Source organism: Terrapene carolina, unplaced genomic scaffold (genome assembly GCF_002925995.2).
Source record: "Terrapene carolina triunguis isolate 2854851 unplaced genomic scaffold, T_m_triunguis-2.0 Scaffold210, whole genome shotgun sequence".
In the NCBI taxonomy this organism is placed as follows: domain Eukaryota; kingdom Metazoa; phylum Chordata; order Testudines; family Emydidae; genus Terrapene; species Terrapene triunguis.
In genome coordinates, this window is record NW_020664561.1 from 13,649,925 (window position 1) to 13,669,771 (window position 19,847).

Here is a 19,847-nt window from a genome sequence, read left to right on the forward strand (position 1 = left end):
TGTGTGTGTGTGTGTGTGTGTGTGTGTGTGTGTGTGTGTGTGTGTGTTGGAAATAAACACACAGTGGAGATCGATGAAGAGTACCATGTCCATGGTACAATGGGAAGCCATGGTTATATGCCCTGTCCTTTTTTCATAAAGCAATAGCAGATTCTACCCCAATCAGAGGGATCAATTGGCTGAGCTTTCCAAACCTTGCATTCTGCTGTTTGGACTATTCCATGTTCAAGTGGTAGAAGGCGGAGTGAATTATCATCTTCAGCTGGGTGGCATAGAGGAGCACAGCTCCAAGATCAGGTCCTGTATGTTTAATTTTGGACCCCAAAATGAAAAGAAACCTGAAGATCTCCAAAAAGTATTTGAGTTCCTTTTCTTTGGAAAAAGTGATTGATAACATTATTCCCAGGGGCCACTTTAATAGCTAGTCAAAATGCTTGTGAGCCAGCCTGTGACTTTCCTAGAAGTATTCTCTGGGGACCATGTGATAATAGAGTGTCTTGTGGAAGAGACCCCCGTGTTCTCACTAGGATAACCAGATGTCCCATTTTATAGGGACAGTCCTGATTTTTTGAGCTTTTTCTTACATAGGCACCTATTATCTCCCACCCTCTGTCCCGATTTTTCACACTTGCTATCTGGTCACCCTAGTTCTCACTGAAGACATAGCACTGTTCAGTCATGGGTGTTTGTGTTAGAGTAGTGTGACACACAGGGGTGGCTCTAGCTTTTTTGCCGCCCCAAGCACGGCAGGCAGGCTGCCTTTGGCGGCCTGCCTGCAGGAGGTCCCCGGTCCTGCGACTTCGGTGTACCCACCGCCGAATTGCTGCCGAATCCGCGGGACCGGCGGACCTCCCGCAGGCATGCCACCGAAGGCAGCCTGACTGCCGCCCTTGCAGGGACTGGCAGGGCGCCCCCCGCGGCTTGCTGCCCCAGGCACGCGCTTGGAGCGCTGGTGCCTGGAGCCGCCGCTGGTGACACATAATGGTTTTAGTTCCATTGGCCCTTTTAAAGGGTCGCTGTGTGTATGTGCACCCCTTGTGTTTTAGACACACGAGACAACTCTGCATGAAATTACTGAGTCTTGCCAATGACCAGGTTAAAACTCTACATACTTTTCACCAGGCACCATAAATCACTCTCCCTCTCTGGCAGCCCCTTTCCTTGGGCTCAGCAGGGACAGAGGGAGAAGATCCCTGACATCCCTTAACTCTCCCACACCTCAGACGAGGATCACAAGCCCCCAGACCTGGGCTTTCCACCTACACTTTGCCATCTCCTGTGTAAATCTTGTGGCTAGCTAGCTCCCTCTTCTCCCACTGACTTTTCAGGGATGGCTGTATGACCTGTCCCCCTCCCCATTCTGCTTCAGAGAGAGGAACAAGTCAAACACTTTTCCTTTCCCACTCCTTGCAAATCCTTAGCAGGTAAATTCAGGAAATAGGTGCTTTGCCCTGTCCTCTTCCATCCTGCAGCAATAGGAATGAGAAATGATCCTCCGGTCCCCCTTATGCTGCTTCACACTGCCCTTTACCTTGGTCTGGGGCTGAGACCCCCAGGGTGCACTCGGCTATTGGCGTTTCAGTCCCAGAATAAAGCAAAGGGCGGTGCACAGCAATAGGGTCTGAGGACCATTTTCTGGTCCCACTGTGAGATGCCTGTCTTACTGAGCATTTGGCAAGAGCTGGCTTGTCTTGCCATTGCTCCACCTCCCTGAAGAAGAAGAGTTAGGGGCAGGATCTGACTGCTGCCCCTGAAAAGCTCCTGAGTGCCACCAAGGTTTCCCCACTCCTCCCCCCAGCAGATACCAAAAGATCAGGAGGAAGCCTGTTTGGAGATGGTGACCCAGGACCTGCCAAGCCAAAAGAAACCTGAGACAAGGCAAAATCTTCCTGGTTTCGCATTTTGGGCATAACCCTAAACTCCCCAAGCTTTGTTGAAACCCCTCGTGAACTCTTGGTTTCATTAGAAAAAGCTCACACAGTCCTAGTGTCACATGTCAGCCACTGACAGCTAGATGTTCCCTCCCAATCCCTTTCACAGCATATTCCTTGTGAGAACATCTCACCGGGGGGCCCTCACGCTGCTGGGCTGAGAAAATGGGCTGCAATTTGCCTTCCAAATAAAAAATAGTCTGTCTCCCAAAGGCTTTTAAAAAAATAGGAGGTGAAAATTGCACAGGCAGCGCCACAGGCCAGGAGAGTCTGATAAATGCTTCTGTGAGAGGTCTCGATGTGTTGAAAAATCTCCTACAGAGTAACAGTGCCAAAGCATGAAGTGGGTTAATTCCAATGTTTGTGCAATCGCGTTAAATGTGGTGTTTGTGGGGTTGTACTGTTGTTAAGGAGTTTTAATTAGTGTTTTTCTTTGCATCTGTTTATGGTTAGGTCTGTTATTGTGCTTTCTATTGTATTAACCCTTACAAAAGGAGCCGTGCAATTAGAAGTACCCTTTGTCATAAGTCTCCTTCTAGAGGTTTTCAAGTACAGCAGATGGATGCAAAATGTACTGAAAGCCTTGTCTATTTTACTAATACAAAATAAGATTCTGATTGTTCTCAGATCAGAATATTGGTAGCTACCCACCTAGGTTTTTGGGTTTGGATTTTTTTTTAAATCACAGTTTAAATCAGGGTTTTAACAACATTTCCCTTGACAAAAATCTGTTTTTTTCCTTATAACCATAGTATAAAGTTATACTATAGATTACCCGTCAGACTGATTAGGGAAAGCATTCCTCAGCCCAGCAAGCCACAGCTAATAGCAGGCTAGTTAATGGTGAGTGAGCCCAGGTTTTTCAGCCACGAAACAACTGAGGACATGGCCTAAGCTTATCTAGAATAGAGAGGGCAGATACTAGAGATGAGTGCAATGGAAAAATTTGTGCTAGATAGCAGTAGATAGAGCACTTTGCCAACAAAGGAAATTTGCATTCTTCTATTTTGTACATTATTGTTGTTATAGCAATGTAATTTGCTTACAGCAGAAGCAATTGTTTAAAAATTGCAATATTGGTGGCATTTTGTTCTTCGCGTTTGTAAATTGCACAGAGCGGAAAAAGCGTTTACATTAGGAAAACAAACTCAGACATGCCAGGCAGCATGAGTTTATGACATTGCAGGAATGCTGCGTGGCGTGGCGCCTTTGAAACAGATGGCCCAGCACAGCGAGAGTGTCGGATCACCCGCTTTAACCTTGTTACCTCACTCTTTCTCACAATAACAAGATCTGCTACTGCACTTGATCCTCGTTGAAGGGGGAATGCACTAAAGCTGATGTTGAGCTTAGTGCTCTGCTTTCCGTCCTCTGATCCAGAGAGTCCTAATTTTTCATTTGCAAACGTTTTCAGTATGTGTTTTGAACACCCATTGCTTCTGGAGGCAGGTACAGCCCCCTGGACGCTAATGGATTGACACCGGCTTTCACCTAGGCTGCCTGTGGCCCTAGATTTCTCATATGTGCATGTTTTGGGAAGTAGTGAATGCTGTTGAAAATCTCCAATGAGTTCCTCCCAAACTCAGGAAGTTTATTGCCTCTTTGTTTTGTTTTTGGATGTGTGTGCCTCCTTCCAACTCTGTAGGACCAACAAAGGCCGGGATATCAAAACCATTAAGTCTCTGCGTGTGCTCCGGGTCTTGAGGCCTCTGAAGACCATTAAACGATTGCCCAAACTCAAGGTAATGCTTAAAATTCTCTGTCCTCGGTTCCGTTTCTTCCCAGGTTCAGACAGAATCCTGGTGAGGTAACAATCAGAGTATCCCCCAACGTAGAAGAGAGATCCTTCCTCGTTCCTCTCTCATTGAATTTGAATTCCAGCCTACGGAATTAGGACCAATTCCCTGGTTAGGAAGAGATAGAGTAGTGCTTGCGCTTTATATCAATTACCTTTCATTCCCAAACCTCAAAGAAATCAACAAACCTTACAGATTGGTTTACAGGTCTCCTACAAACTCAGTCTTCAGTCATGGCACCTTACTAATAATAGACGGCTTAAATTTCATATATGGATACTCAGTCATGTAAAGTAGGTGTGGATTCTTAAATGCCCATTTGATGTGGGACTGGGGAACCCTGTTTCAGCACCCACAACATACAGGAATCATTTAACCTGCCACTGCAATGAAAAATAGCCTCAACACGAGCCCCCAGATCCTGGGTGCTGATTCCGATAGGCTGATCGAACCCCCAGACCTGGATCCCTCCACCAACAAACTTCGGGAAAGCTCAGCTCTTGATCTAAGTGTCTGTCTTTAGATCCCACCAAGGCTGCCTGAGCTCCTTTTGCACTGAGAACTGATCCTTTTTCAGCATTGCAGGTAGTTCTGATGCTTCCACAAGGCTGGCTGAAGTATCTATCATACCCCCTGCAGTTCTGACTTAATTAGGCTGGCGGAGTCCAGAATAGAGTCCAGAATACTGCAATGGAGCCTGCATGAAGTGTAGACAAAATAAAACAAAATACTCCATTGCAAGAGTAAACTCACAGGGCCTGATTTTTAAAATCAGCCTTCAACTGCCGCAAATGATAGCGCAGAGGTCTAACTATCTCATTTGCCAGTATAGGTAGGAAGGTAGATGTCCAAAGGATTCATTCGTTTTTGCAATTATTACTACTGTTATCATTTGTATTACCGTAGTGTCTGGTACAGTCATGGACTAGGACCCTGTTGTGCTAGGTGCTGCACAAACAGAACAAAAAGACAATCCCAACTGCACTGGCATTTTCACACCCTGGGTTGATCAGAGAACACATAAATGGAAACTTGAGTTTTAAAAAAACCCAGGCTTATAGTATACTAAAAGCAGCTGAATGCTTTTAAATTAATGACTCATTTAAAAAGTGCACTCCGTTGAGAGTAAGCCTTCTAGAGGTTCTTTTTGAAAAGCATATTTTATAAAACAGCAGCGTTCTTTTATCTGAAATCCCTGGTAAGAATGATCGCGCTGAAAGAATAATCATCTAGTGCAAGTAAGGTTATGGATCTCATATCTGTCTGGGGCACCTATCTACAGTTCTTTATTCCTCAGGCCTACCTGCCATACAGGACAGTGTCTTTCGATTGTAATTAGAGATATCCAGTCTGTCTTGTTGTTGGAGGTGAGGCTAAATAAATAAGTGTTCACTAACTGTTCTTAAGTAGTGCTAATTGTACTATGGTGTCTTGTATCCTGCCCTGAGACATGGTTGTGAAGAACCTTTATATGGTATTAATATCCTTTGTGCCTGTTGGGGCAATGCTTTCCCATAAGTGATTTTGGGATGTTCTGGTCATTTATAAAATAGCTTATTCTGCCTGGGACAGTGTCTGCTTCTGGCACCCTTTTCCTACCAGGAATGAGACACATCTCCTCAGATGTCCTTTTTTAGGTAGCTTTGGTCCCACCCTCTGACAAAATACATAGGTTCTGCATGGTGAATCATGCCCTTGGGTTTGCCTTCTCCTGCAGGCTGTCTTTGACTGTGTAGTGACTTCCCTGAAGAATGTCTTCAACATACTTATCGTCTACAAGCTCTTCATGTTCATCTTCGCAGTCATTGCTGTCCAGCTCTTCAAGGGCAAATTTTTCTACTGTACGGACAGCTCTAAGGACACAGAGAAGGATTGCATGTAGGTACACCGTGCAGCATGCATGATCCAGTCTGCTTCCCTGGCAAAGGCATCCACTCCTGCCCGGGGTGTGGAGAGAAGTAGATACATGAAGGACCAGTAGTGAAAACTCTGGTCTTTCACCCCCTCAGATGCTGGTTAATATCCAGTTTGGGTTGTGAAGTCCTTGGTCATGGGTTGGAGCCACTCCTCATTTCCTAGGGAATCAAAGCCACAAAGCATTGTTTAAAGGACTAGTACAGATGTCTGGACTCCGTGAGGAATGAACTCCTTTCTCATCCTTTAAGTGAAATTTTGCTGCGTTTCAGAGCATTGTCCTTGCCATTCTGGGGAGAAGTCCACTGTGGGATCAGTACGGGAAGGCCTGTCTTTAAATGAACAGTGAGCTTCCCGTCTCACTTAAAGACAGACTGGTCTCCTCAAGCCAGAGCTGTGCTTCCTTTGCTCCAAGAGCATCTCCTGCACTATCACTGCTGCTTTCTAGCACATTTTTCAATTAAAAATTCTATGGGGAAAAAACTGATTCTGAATTGCTGCCCTGTTCAAAATGTTCACATTAACTCCTGTGATGGGCTAAGAATCTGGAGGTGCTGCTGCCTGAAGAATTACATGAGCTCTGAACTCTCCTTCTGACACATTCTCTGTTACAAGCTCAGCCTACCAGCTCTCCTTTTTTCCTTCTCTCTTTCATTTGTCTCTCAATCTTTCCCTGACTCTTTCTCCCCACTCTTCTCCCAGTCTGTTTTCTTCTTTCCTTCTCTTTTTGATTGCTTTTTCTCTCCCCTTCTCTCTGTCTCCTTCAACCTGTTCATCATGTTTCTCCCCACCTCCAATTTCCTTAATTTTCTCTCCCCATCAAGACTTCTCCATCCTTACAAGGGGAGAAAAGTGTCCCTGCTGCCCTGCAAAGTTAAATCCTCTTCAGTCCTGGCAGTATAAAGAGGTCCTGATGTTAGGGATAGCTCAGTGATTTGAGCATTGGCCTGCATAAACCCAGGGTTGTGAGTTCAATCCTTGAGGGGGCCATTTATGGATCGGGGCAAAAAAAAAAAGTCTGGGGCAAAAATCTGTCTGGGGATTGGTCCTGCTTTGAGCAGGGGGTTGGACTAGATGACCTCCTGAGGTCCCTTCCAACCCTGATATTCTATGATTCTCTCCTAACCTTACAGAGGCAACTACGTGGACCATGAGAAAAACAAGATGGAGTTGAAGTGTCGTGAATGGAAGCGCCATGAATTTCACTATGACAACATCATTTGGGCTTTGCTTACGCTCTTCACTGTCTCCACTGGAGAGGGGTGGCCACAGTGAGTATTGTGCTTGGTCCTGTCTGCTTCCAGGTGTCTGTGGGCACAGGATTCACGAAGAAACCTCACGTTCCCCGTTTGAACAGCTGTTTAAATGGTAGGGCTAGTAACTGGGTTTCTCCAGGTGGGAAAGGGGTAGAAGGCACTGAGAGAAGAGTTGGGGGGAAGGAGATAGGTCAAGAAATTATATCAGTATGTGAGAACTCTCACCAGTTAATGGGTATAGGAGCCTGGTGGAACCAACTCCCTTCTTGGGAGGTGAATGCTGGGACAGTCCACTGCCCTGAGTGGGCCTGAGGGGAATTTGAGGCCAGTCCATCTCCCAGCATAAGTCAGAGGGGAAGTCTGTGGGCTAGTCCACTCACCATGTTGGCAGAACTCGGACAATCCCCTACCATGTGTTGAACAAGGGGGTGTTCTGGGATACCCCTTTTTATGAGGGACGTATGTTTAACTCTGGCAAAGCCCACCGTCCAGGGTAGACAATGGGAAGAGCTCTGGGACTCTTGTAATGTAGGAGAGGGGAATATCTTGTCATGAAACAGGTAGCCAGAATTGTCAGAGTATGTCCATGACTGAGCAGGTTAGGTAGAAGGTTTGCTTTATCACCATAACCAGTATGCACAGTGGGGACAGATGGAGGTGAATATTAAAGGTGGTACCATTCGGTACATGATGTTCTCCTAGTCAAGTACAATGTGGAGAGTGTGACAGACCCAGACCAGTGGGGTACAGGAGTCTGGTAGAGGGCAAATATACTGGTCACTGGATGAGTAGTTTTCTGTTCCTTGAGTGACCAGAGCAGGGGCTGTACTAGAGTAATCAGGAACCTGCTAGAACCAGTTAAGGCAGGCAGGCTAATTAGGATACCTGGAGCCAATTAAGAAGAAGCTTCTAGAATCAATTAAGGCAGGCTAATCAGGGCACCTGGGTTTTAAAAAGGAGCTCACTTCAGTTTGTGGTGTGAGTGTGAGGAGCTGGGAGCAAGAGGCGCAAGGAGCTGAGAGTGAGAGGGTGTGCTGCTGGAGGACCGAGGAGCACCAGCATTATCAGACACCAGGAGGAAGGTGCTGTGGTGAGAATAAGGAAGGTGTTTGGAGGAGGCCATGGGGAAGTAGCCCAGGGAGTTCTAGCTGTCATGCAGCTGTTACAGGAGGCACTATAGACAGCTGCAGTTCACAGGGCCCTGGGCTGGAACCCAGAGTAGAGGGCGGGTCCGGGTTCCCCCCAAACCTCCCAATTGACCTGGACTGTGGGTTCTTCCAGAGGGGAAGGCCTCTGGGCTCTTCCCCAACCCACATGGTGAATCTCTGAGGAAGAAAATCCGCCAATAAGCGCAGGACCCACCAAGGTAGAGGAGGAACTCTGTCACAAGAGGCATCCAGAATGGACCAGCCATTGGCATCTATGTGACCCTTTGTGCCTTTCTTTTTCCCTGTATATCCAGGGTGCTGCAGCATTCAGTGGATGTGACTGAGGAGGACCGGGGGCCCAGCCGCAGTAACCGCATGGAGATGTCCATTTTTTACGTGGTATATTTTGTGGTCTTCCCTTTCTTCTTTGTCAACATCTTTGTGGCTCTCATCATCATCACTTTCCAGGAGCAAGGAGACAAAATGATGGAGGAGTGCAGTCTGGAGAAGAACGAGGTAACACATAAAAACAGGAGAGCAGAGGGCAGGATGATTTTGTTTTGCATGTATTGTGGCAACAGACAGCTTCAGGTATAGACCATGGAGTGGTGGAGCTGAGGGCTAAGGCATATGATGTGAAAGCCTGGCTGGAATCCAGTAAAGTTCTCTTCAGCCTAGACTCCAGCTTATGCGACATCTGCCTTCCCTTTGCATTTGCTTCTGGAACGTAGGATGTTTTAATCACACCTGAGTCATTCTCACTGATTACATTTTTGTCCTGACCATCCAGCCAGCAATAGTTCACCAGGCTTCCCAGCTATTTGAAAAGGAGGCTATCGTTATAAAGAAAACCCATCTGTGGCAGCTGTGAATCACCCCTATTGGCACTCAAACAGAAGAGCTAGGGAGCCATGTTCCCTCCCCCACCTGCTTCCTTGCCAGAGAGGCTTTGCCCTAGACTGGAAGAGGAAAATGATTTTCCTCATCTGCATTTTATCCGGCATTATTGGTCCATCTAGCCCAGTATCCTGTCTTCCGACAATGGCCAACGCCAGGTGCTTCAAAGGGAATAAACAGAACAGGGCAACTATCAAGTGATCCATCACCTGTCATCCAGTCCTGCCATCTGGCAGTCAGAGGCTTAGGGACACCCAGAGCATGGGGTTGAATCCCTGACCATCTTGGCTAATAGCCATTGATGGACCTATCTTCCATGAACTTACCTAGTTCTTTTTTGAACTCTGTTATACTTTTGGCCTTCACAGCATCCCTGGGCAAAGAATTCCACAGATTGACTGCCATTGTGTGAAGAAATACTTCCTTTTGTTTATTTTAAACCAGCTGCCTGGTTGGGTGACCTCCTGGTTCTTGTGTTATATGGAGGGGTAAATAACACTTCCCTATTCACTTTCTCCACACCAGTCATGATTTTATAGACCTCTTTCATATCTCCCCTAGTCGTCTCTTTTCCAAGTTAAACAGTCCAGTCTTTTTAATCTCTCCTCACATGAAAGCTGTTCCATCCCACTAATCATTTTTGTTGCCTTTCTCTGTACCTTTTCCAATTCTAATATATATTTTTTGAAATGAGGCAACCAGAACTGTACGCAGTATTCAAGGTGTGGGCGTACATGTAACTGCCTGGATTTCCTGTGCTGTTACTGCCCAAATGCTCCCAAATAGTGGGTGATTTTCAGATGGTAACTTGAGGCCATTTCCTGTCCATGTGGCAATAACCATATCCTGGCCTAAAGAAATGCCAAGGTGGAAGGACACACGTGTTCATTATTCCAGGGTATGGCTATTACTGAGTTCACAGGAAGAACCCTAGTCTGATTCGCCTAGAACATCTAGTGAAGAAACAATTTTGAGACATAATTCAGTTAAGTTTGATTTTTTTATGTTCTGTCAGCTGGATAAAATAAGTAATTGGGGCCGCCAGGTTTGGTGTGATCATGTGGTTTGTAGCGAGCATGTGGAGAGCAGTATAGGACACGGGGATCTGTATAGGAGACAGTTTCTGAAAACAACTGTCGCATAACAGCTCAGTAACTGTACAAGGTCCCTGTGCTCTGATTGTCTAAGTTTATTCCATCTGAGTCTAAACCACAGTAGTAACGTCATTAACTCATGCCGTTATTTTATGCTGAATGTGAATGGAGTGAAATTGATTACAATGCAGTCATGGGAAAATCCTGCATTGTTTCACTACATCACAGGGTATACATTTTGCTGCAGATTATAGTGACCTTCTGCTTCTTGGGACAGATCCGTTCCCCACGTTCAGCTTGATTAGCTCAGCTGGGTGCTGGGGAACTCATCATCCCCGAAGATCTCCGAAGGCAGAAGAGTTTTTGTAGGGCTGCGTCTCCAGCATAATGACTGGAGTAGCCTCCATGGCCCCAGGCAACCCACCTAACTCGAGGGGAGGAAGGACCTGAGGATCCTGATAGCGGCAGATACTCTGCCCAATCTCTCCTCAGCCCATCTATCTGGCTGTCAACACACTTCTGCATAATGACGTACAGGGAACCCCCAGGGACTTGGGATTCGCACAGCTCAGGAGGACAATATTCACTCTCTTCCATTCACCTGTAGCAGAGAACCAGTAGCAGGGCATCATGGGTAGTGGGAGGAAAGACGAGAAGCTGAGTGCAAGCTAACAGACCTTGTTTTGTTTCAGAGGGCATGCATTGACTTTGCCATTAGTGCCAAACCTCTTACGCGCTACATGCCTCAAAACCGACACACCTTCCAGTACCGCGTCTGGCACTTTGTGGTTTCCCCATCCTTTGAGTACACCATCATGGCCATGATAGCACTGAATACCGTGGTGCTGATGATGAAGGTGAGCTGACCGGGTGTACCAGAGGCCCAGGATGGCATGCCTCTGTGTAGGGAATTGGAGAGGAGGTGAAATAGACAGGGGGGGATTTAGAAACTATGTTATTTGTTTTAAGAAGATGCTGGGGTCTTGGCACCCAGGTCGCATCTCATATCATGTCTCTTGGCATAGATGACTAGGAAAGCTGATGGGGTCACAGCCTCAGCTCTTACACCGGTGTCTTCATTATTCAAGCAAATATTTCCAGTTTGCACTCAATCCATTGAGCACAGTGCTTGCTGTGAAACCTGAAAGGCAATTAATCCCGATGGCACACAAGGCCAGATTTTCAAAGGGACCTCACCCCAGCCTCTGAAACTGCACCTGCATTTTTCACACCCACGTTAGGAATCTGACTAAATGATTTGCTTGCCCAAATGCAATTCTTCCACCTAAGGATAATTTTTTTTGTCTTTCTTGTGCAGACACTTGCATGTTCTACACTGAGGTGCCAACTTCCATCTCCTCAAATCTTGAGGAAGATGACTAATACTCTCCTGTTTTAATATGGACCATCTCTGATGTTGCTTTCCCCATAGCCTGTAGGAAATTCTTTCAAGAGCACAAACACATACTTGAAAGTTCAGTACACCCTTACATTGTGAACAGTGTAGGTAACAAACAGTGATGCTGCAACAACAATTGCCTTCAACAGGAGGACCTCATGAATTAGTGGGACACTGGCAATTGTAATGTTATCTGGGCTGATTCTGTGATCAACACCTAGGAGTGGTTGCCACCTGGATGACCCTTCTTCCCCTCAGCTCCATCCTCTTTCCTTAACCTCAGCAGAAACAAAGCAGAAGGGCAGAATGAATATTACTGGATATGTAGCGGGCTTAAAAAAAGTGTGGGGAGCTTGTCACTAGCCAGTCAATAGTAAAACACATGGGATAAATCTCAGGAGCTTGGGCAAAGTCTAATCCCATCATGGAACTAAAGATTCCTTGTAAGATCCAATTTTGGTAGCTGACTGTAGATGGTTCTGACTCTCTCTCTTTCTGGCAGTACTATTCCGCGCCCTACACATATGAGCTGGCTCTTAAGTACTTGAACATCGCATTTACCATGGTGTTCTCATTGGAATGCGTCCTGAAGATCATAGCTTTTGGCTTCCTGGTAAGTGATTGGTACTAGTGCTTCATACTAGCTTTGGGTACTCAGTTCAACTGGCAGTGGTAGTGGACTTTGGCTTCCTAGTGTGTAGCTAAAACTCTGTTCTTTTGGCATTAGTAATGGGATTTAGCTTCCTGGTATGTAACTGGTATTGAGTTCTGGCATCTTCTTGAGTGCTGTACTTATTCTGGGTGTTGGAGTCTTGCTTTGGATTCTTGTTAAGCACCATGACACTGGATGTCTACCAGCTTTCTTGGTCAGTCCAGAGCTTTCCAGATTCCCAGCCCAACATCTGGAGCTTTCCAGATTCCTGAGTTAATATCTTAGAGTGAAATCTCTGGGGTTTTCATTTAATCTGAGCAACTGAGAGTCACCCCCACTGCTGAACCCAAATGGTGATGTTATTTTTAATGGACTTTTATATTTTCTGTGCATTTACTGCTGGTGACAGCTTTCAGATTGTCACCACTCCCCACCTGGACAATTCAGTGTCTAGACCTGTTCAGCCTTTGGCCTTTCTGCTGAGGCTGCTAACCAGGGTGCCAGTTTATTACCAGTTGTGTTGGTGACTGATATTATGTTGATGCCTGTGCACTAGGAACTGGATTGAGTCCACTAATTCCTTTCAACCAGGCCATGAAGTACCCATTCATTGATAACTGTTGATCCCAGATTGGAACTGGTGATATAGTGGTGAAAGGCTTCATATTTAATTAGCATTCCCTTGAATCTCAGCCATTCACCACTAATTATCTCATTATTCAGACCAAGGAATGTGTTGTTTGTGAACATAACACTTTTTCTTGTCTTCAGCTACTCTTAGGAAAAGCTGATTCTGTTTTTTCTTTATTTCTTTTTCCTTTTGTTTCTCACCTGTCCTGCTGGATGACATCTGGTTGCTCTCCACTATGGCAGTCCAGCATATGTCACACTTACATTAAACTATTTCTGTTAGATTGCAAGATGCACGGGGCAGTGACTTTTTTGTTGCAAGCTTATGAGGGGCCATGTACACCTATTGCACTTGATAAATAATAATTAATAGTGAATAACCAACCTCCGAGACATGGAGACAGAATATTGAGCCAGTCAATGGACAGTTCTGTGAGTGCAAAGAGCCCTCCTCTATCCCAGCAGCATGTGTGCTTGTGGTGCACAGCTCACCAGCAACCCTTTTCTGAATCATGGATCTATCTATCTAGGAGGCAGCATGGTCTAGTGTTTAGAGCAAAGGACTGGGAATCAAAAGACCTGGATTCTGATCCTGGCTGCATGTCTGACTTCCTGGGCTCTCAATCTCTCTCTGTCTCGCTTTCTCTATCTATCAGATGGGAACAATGATACTTATACACCCCTTTAAAACACTTTGATTTCCTCAAATGGAAGGTGCTATGTGTTAAAGGCAAAGTGTTATTGGTAGGCCAGTTCCTGAAGTTCTTATTCAGGCAAAACTTCCATTGACTTCAGAAGCTGTAGATAGCCATTTAGGCACCTGATTGTATTAAATATTCAGTTGCATACATATTCTGCTGCATAGTTTAAATAGACAACTGTGTCTCTGGGCTCATCCACTTGTAATTGTGCCTTCAGGCAGGATTGCAGTAGTTTCTTTGTTCTTATAGTCCCCTTTTGACAATGCAAGAGAATTCTGTGCCTTCTTTTAGCAGTTTGGCCTATTCAACGCAAGAGTTACCTTATAGAAAATCTGCCTCACCATATATATGTTCTGGGCGACAACCCCCTGAGACACAAGACAGTATTCCAGAGGCTGGTTGCATAGAAAGAGGATGATATCTGTGGTGGTGATGATGTGTGAAGACTTGGCATGTGTTTCAGCGTTGCCTGAATCTGAGATCATTGTGCTCCCCATCCACATATTTTTGATCTCTTTGCAGAATTATTTCCGGGACACCTGGAACATCTTTGACTTCATCACCGTGATTGGCAGCATCACAGAAATCATCTTGACAGACACCAAGGTGAATATTCTGACCTTGGACATTCGTACCAGCGATTAAAGGCGGGAGGGAGGTGCCTTGCTCCTTTCCTCTCCTTGGGGGTGGAGGATAGACGTGGTGATTTTTGCCTTCTTCTGATTGTTTGATCTTCTTGCAGCTGGTGAACACCAGCAGCTTCAACATGAGCTTCCTGAAGCTGTTCCGGGCTGCTCGCCTCATCAAACTGCTCCGCCAGGGCTACACCATCCGTATCCTGCTGTGGACCTTTGTGCAGTCCTTCAAGGTAAAGGACACATTAGTCTCCCCTGTGGGGGGCAGGTGTGGTGGTGGAACATTTACTCAACTTGTGTCATTCTTAGAATCATAGAATTGTAAGACTGAGAGGGACCTTGAGAGGCCATCTACTCCAATCCCCTGCACTCTTGGCAGGGCTAAAGTATTATTCTTATGATATTTATGAACTGTTGGGGTTCAGGAAGAATGAGAAAATTTTGGATCAGCATCCAAATTGTGGAGAGTTTATATGAACCAACCCTCTGAACTTTTTAAAATTAACCCACCTCTAATTCTAAATGCAGAAGGGAGAAGCAGTAAAAGCTTCCTTGCAAAAAATGGAGGGGAGGGGACTGCACCATTCAAGAGGGTCCTTGGGAGGTCTTTTTGGATGTGCTCATTTGCATATCAGTACCCAGCATGGTTTGCCAGCTGTTTGACCGCGGCACTGTCAGGTGTTGTGCTTTTGCATTGGCTAAATTCTTTGTCTGTATTTTGTAAATCACAATTACGTGGCATTTTAATTTCTAGTCCCTGTATTTGTTTTGGAATTCAACAGTCAAGAAGATGTTGCACCATTCCAGCAAGGAGTGTGATTCTGACTGGTTCTTTGCAACTAATTGCAATAGGCCATAGGGGGCTTAGCACAGTTCACAAGCTATTGCATTTTACTAATATTCTGAAGCCTCTACCTTGCTAAACCAGACTATTGTGTATTTCCCTTTCAGGCCCTCCCATATGTCTGTCTCTTGATCGCTATGCTTTTCTTCATATATGCAATCATTGGGATGCAGGTAAGCAAAAGCGTCCAGGTGTGCGTATGCTCCTACAAGGCTGCTTCTCTCTGGGGCAGACAGTGAAGAGTGGTCCACTCTGTCACCCACTTTAGCATTATCCAGTCTAGCATCTGCTTACTGTGTTGGAGTCTGTTGACCAGGACAGGTGCTGAAGAGGTTTGAAGGCTTGCGCAGTAGGAGCTGCAGTGTTTAATACACCCACAGGTTGCAGTGTGTGTCCCCCAGAATCCTCTGGCAATGTACATATCCAGACTGCCTTCTCCAGGATTATGTCACCATGACTCCTGTGATGTAGTACACATGGATGGAACCCTTCCTGTGGATTACATCATCAGAGATCTCTCATGTTATGCTCAGGTGGGCAATCCATGTGGACAGCTCAGTTTACCTTTCTTTTCAAGCAGAACTTTATAGTGCCTAAAACCTTAGGAATGACTCAAGTCCCACTAATGTCTGGCCCCAACCTGCAGAATCCAGTTCACAACTAACGTCCTGCCTGAGAGGGTCCTTGTGAGAGCCCTTGTTGATTTGGTTCCTCTCGCTAACCTCTGTTGCCCAACATCCTTGTATTGGTTTGGGAAGGCCTCGTGTTGCAGAAACCGGGGCTAGGGCCTGATCCTGCAGTTGAAGACAATGGGAATTGAGGGTACTCAGCGCTTTGCAGAACCAGGCTTTTAGGCCCCAGTCCAGCAAAGCGCGTAAGCACAGGAGTAGCCCCACTGTAGTCAAGGAGGTCGCTCGTGCATTTAAAGTTAAGCAGATGATTACGTGGTTTGCAGGATTGATCTTGTGGTCTGAAGACTGTCCAAGACCCACACTCAATCTCTGGGAAGGCAGCTTTGGCTATTAATACTCAGGGCTTCGTTCTACGGTGATCGAGGCATTGTGACAACTAAAACTGCCTAATGGTCACAGCTGGGAAGTGCTTTGGGTGGGGGTGGGGGGGTTGTTGCTAGGGCTGTCATTGCCACCTGCTCTGGATAGAGAATCTGGTTTTCTTTGTTTAAGTGGAAATGTATTTGTTTAGTGGGCTTTCCCCCCAAAATCTGACTGACTATGCTCTGTTGATCTATTTTTGGCCACTTTCCCCTGCCTCTCCACCCCCCATCCAGGCTTTCTCAGCCCCTCACAATTGCCATCAGATTTAATCCCCCTTGTGGTGCGATAGTATTTGATTTGTTTTAACACCTTTGTGAACAAATTCCCCAAGCAGTGGTGAGTGGGCGGTGTTTGAGCAAAATAGCTGGAGGCAGAAAATATTCTACAATTACACATTCTGAAAACCTTTGTGGAAAAAATAGTCAGCGGTTAGTGTATTTTTAGGTATGCTGAAAGTAGAATAGATATGTAATGATACTAACACAATACTTTTCCTCTCCAAAGTACTTTCCAAACACAAACTTATTCAGCCCTACAACACCTCAGGGTTGTAGGTCACTACTATTTTCCCCATTGTACAGATGGGAAACTGAGGCACAAGTTAAGTGTCACTGTCAGAGTCAAATTTAGAATTTAGGACTTCCTGGCTCCAGTTCTGTGTTCAGACCATGCCTCTTTCTCAAGAGGCATGTACTCAAAACACACTGAAACACACACAAGATGCACCGAAAATCGTATCTAGATGTCTTAGATACTTACACGGCTCCAATTGCCATAATATCTGAGCACTTCACAATCTTTCATGTATTGATGTGTACCAGAAATGTCTGCACATATATTCAATAAGCCGGATTCTCCCGTCATTTATTACCGATGTGTTGGCTTCGTGCAGTTGCACCAACGTGCTTTGAGAGAGGGGAGAATTTAACCCAAGGCGTTACTACCCTTTTACAAAGGGAACCTCTTGATAGCTTAGCGTGAAAAGCATTTGCCGGCTTTCCTGATCTGCTTTTCTGAAGGAGGCAGCTGCTGGCCAGATGGATTCCTCACCATCCCCGCATATGTGTGTCTGTCTGTGTTAGTGCAGTCCCTCCCTTAGTGGCAGCCAGCAGAACTGCTCTCTGACCTGAAGGGTGCACTCCAGCAGAAGGAGCAGCCTTTGTGATTTGTAATCCTCACTGAGATCAGACCAGCTGTCTGCTCCACGGGCAGGTGGGAGGGAACATAACCGATTCCAGTCCCTGGCTGCACAGGTCGGTGCACTTCCTGGCTTGGCAGTTCTTGTGTGTTGAGTTTTCTTTCCTTTTTGCCCTTAGGTTTTTGGGAATATCAAATTAGATGAAGAAAGCCACATTAACCGTCACAACAACTTCCGCAGCTTCCTGGCCTCCCTTATGCTCCTTTTTAGGTACACGTGCATTTTGAATCATAACTAAACATCTCGGTTTTCCCCATTTCGTTCCTACCTAAGTCAAAATGCTGAAGGCCTGCCTGGCTGCATGAGTGTCTGCCACAGCAGATCAGCTGGGGTGCCCCAGCTAGAAAAGCGGGTGGGGATCACAAGTCACTCTAGCTCCACACACACAACAGTGGCTTTTCAACTTTACACTTGGAGCTGTTAGTCTCCCTGTTCTATGTGGGCTGCTGACATTCAGGCGTTGGATTTCTGACTTGTGGAACTTGCTGCTGCAGGATAGAAATGAAACAGCTGTGTCTGAACAGCATCTGCAGTCATGCCATCTAGGTCGGAATTCAAGGGTCCTTTCTCCTTTTGCTTTAGGGCATAAGATGATCACTAGCTGGAGTCAGGAAGCCACCTTGCCTCCCACTGTGATACAGTGCTGTACACTTTAGTTCATTATGGGGGCTTTATGCCATCTTCAGAAGCCGCTGGCATTGGTTATTGGTAGAGACCATAAGTTCTGAGGTAGCAGATTTTATTTCCAAAGGGGGAGGTGGCGCGAATTTCCAAGCATCCCGCTCATATGTAGTAAAGTTGTGGAGCAGTGAGGGGCTCTGCTTTGAGCAGCTGTTAATGGTGGGTGTGTTTTGGATGCAGGAGTGCCACGGGTGAGGCGTGGCAGGAGATCATGCTGTCATGCCTGCAAGGCAAAGGCTGTGAGCCAGACACCACAGCAACGTCCGGACAGCACGAGAACGAGCACTGTGGCACGGATCTGGCTTACGTGTACTTTGTCTCCTTCATCTTCTTTTGCTCCTTCCTGGTGAGTTCACCTCCTTCCACCCCATTGATCTCTCAGTTCTCAGGAGGACTGAGCACTGACTGCTCCCAACCCAGGGACATCCCCACCCCATTCTACACTACCCTACCCTCCACTACTCTACGATGGGTGGGATTCACTCTGCAAAGAGACTCGGAGAGATCTCGCCTTCTGTTCTCTGCTCCAGGTTCCGTTACCCTGGCGTGACCCCTGATTGCTAAAGAAGCTAGCACTCTTACACCAGGGACAGCAAGAAATGTTCAAGAAGGGTTTTATCACTGTAAGAGCCATGCCTAGCTGGTTTCAGGGACAGTGGTAAGGAGGGGCTGTTCTGACCCAGAGGCCTGTCCCTTTCATCATAAATGCAACTCAGCAGGATTTTGCCCTGCACCTAATTTAGGATTTCAAATGATCTGCCATGTGACTGTCAGTATGGAGAGCAGGCCCACCTGCTCTCTGGGTCAAGGTGATGTACGTGATCTATATCTGCCTCCTATCCCTATTTTTTCATTTAACAGAGAAGTTGTGGTTGCAAAAGATAATGTATGCTCTCTGAGGCAGGAAACTGTGGGGAGTTACAGTTGTCCCCCCACCAGTGTGCGCATGCACACACACACATTTGAGCCTACTCATGGAGGGGGGAAGTGATCTCAATTGTTTTGTAAAAAGGGGGTGCAGTCAGGAGGGTGCGTGGGAAAGGCACCATTCGGGCTTGCACTGAATCAGTTGACACTCAGCCTGTGGCTCTTGGCATCCCTACATGTAGCTGATCAGAGCGGGTGGTATCAGTCCATGCATCCAATCAGAGCTCCACTTACACTGTCTGGTCTCAGTTCGCAGTTGCTTACTGGTAATCCATTCAAAGTAGCTCTCCAGGTCCTCAAGGCTGGGAAGCACTATGCCTCCAGGGAGACATGAGCTACACTGGAAAAAGGCCATAGTGGTGCCAGAGAAGAATATCCAGATGGAGAGTATATAGCCATAATAACTATAGCACCAGTTACAGTAATGCTGGTAAATTTCCCTGTACAGTAAAGCCTCAAAGCCAGAAATGCGATGGAGAACCCCAGTTACAGTCGGCTGTCTAACTCTGCCCATCCTTCATAAGGAAGGCAAAGGTGTGGTATAGAGAAACTGCGGGTGAGAGGGACAGACAGAGAGACAAGAGGGGACATGGTATGTAAGGGAGTGGAAATAATAAAGAGTAGAGCCCTGGGCATGAAACGTGATGCTCCAAATGTAATGGTGAAGTATCCTGGTGGCAAAAGGTCATTGCCCCCACTGTGAACCCCTCAGCTAAAGAACGCTGTGGGGTTTGGAAGGCACTTCGGAAGGCATTGGCTAGATCTCCTCACTTCTGTGCTCCTTGATCCCTGGCTCAGCCAAGTCACTGTTGTGAGGAGAGCCCAGATGCTGCTCAGATTCTCACTGGTTAGCTAGACACAGCCCAGGGGAGTAATGCTGATGTACTAACCCTTTCTGCCTGCTTGCCTCTTGCCCAGTGTGGTGTGGTTCCTTATTCATGCTCTCGGCTGCCTGAAGGTTAAATGCTGGTGTTTAGTGGGACGTTCAGATAAGCACAATCCACAGCTCCCAAGCGTAATGGGCACAGGTCGACATGTAACGTGTCAGGGAGGAGTCCTCTGCCTGGTGCTACTGACACACCAAAGAGA

General features: G+C 46.4%; 1 protein-coding gene across 3 annotated transcripts in view; it reads left to right on the forward strand.

The window, feature by feature from the left end:
* LOC113407323 (voltage-dependent R-type calcium channel subunit alpha-1E-like) overlaps window positions 1-19,847 on the forward strand; it is a 258,992-nt gene that overhangs the window by 212,485 nt on the left and 26,660 nt on the right. For all 3 annotated transcript variants that reach the window (XM_026655712.1, XM_026655713.1, XM_026655714.1), the window contains 11 exons: window positions 3,577-3,673; window positions 5,445-5,605; window positions 6,775-6,912; window positions 8,360-8,561; window positions 10,729-10,893; window positions 11,938-12,048; window positions 13,941-14,024; window positions 14,161-14,286; window positions 15,005-15,070; window positions 17,269-17,360; window positions 18,012-18,177. In XM_026655712.1, coding sequence (XP_026511497.1) covers window positions 3,577-3,673; window positions 5,445-5,605; window positions 6,775-6,912; window positions 8,360-8,561; window positions 10,729-10,893; window positions 11,938-12,048; window positions 13,941-14,024; window positions 14,161-14,286; window positions 15,005-15,070; window positions 17,269-17,360; window positions 18,012-18,177 — 1,408 coding nt within the window. The remainder of the gene's footprint in view (window positions 1-3,576; window positions 3,674-5,444; window positions 5,606-6,774; window positions 6,913-8,359; window positions 8,562-10,728; window positions 10,894-11,937; window positions 12,049-13,940; window positions 14,025-14,160; window positions 14,287-15,004; window positions 15,071-17,268; window positions 17,361-18,011; window positions 18,178-19,847) is intronic.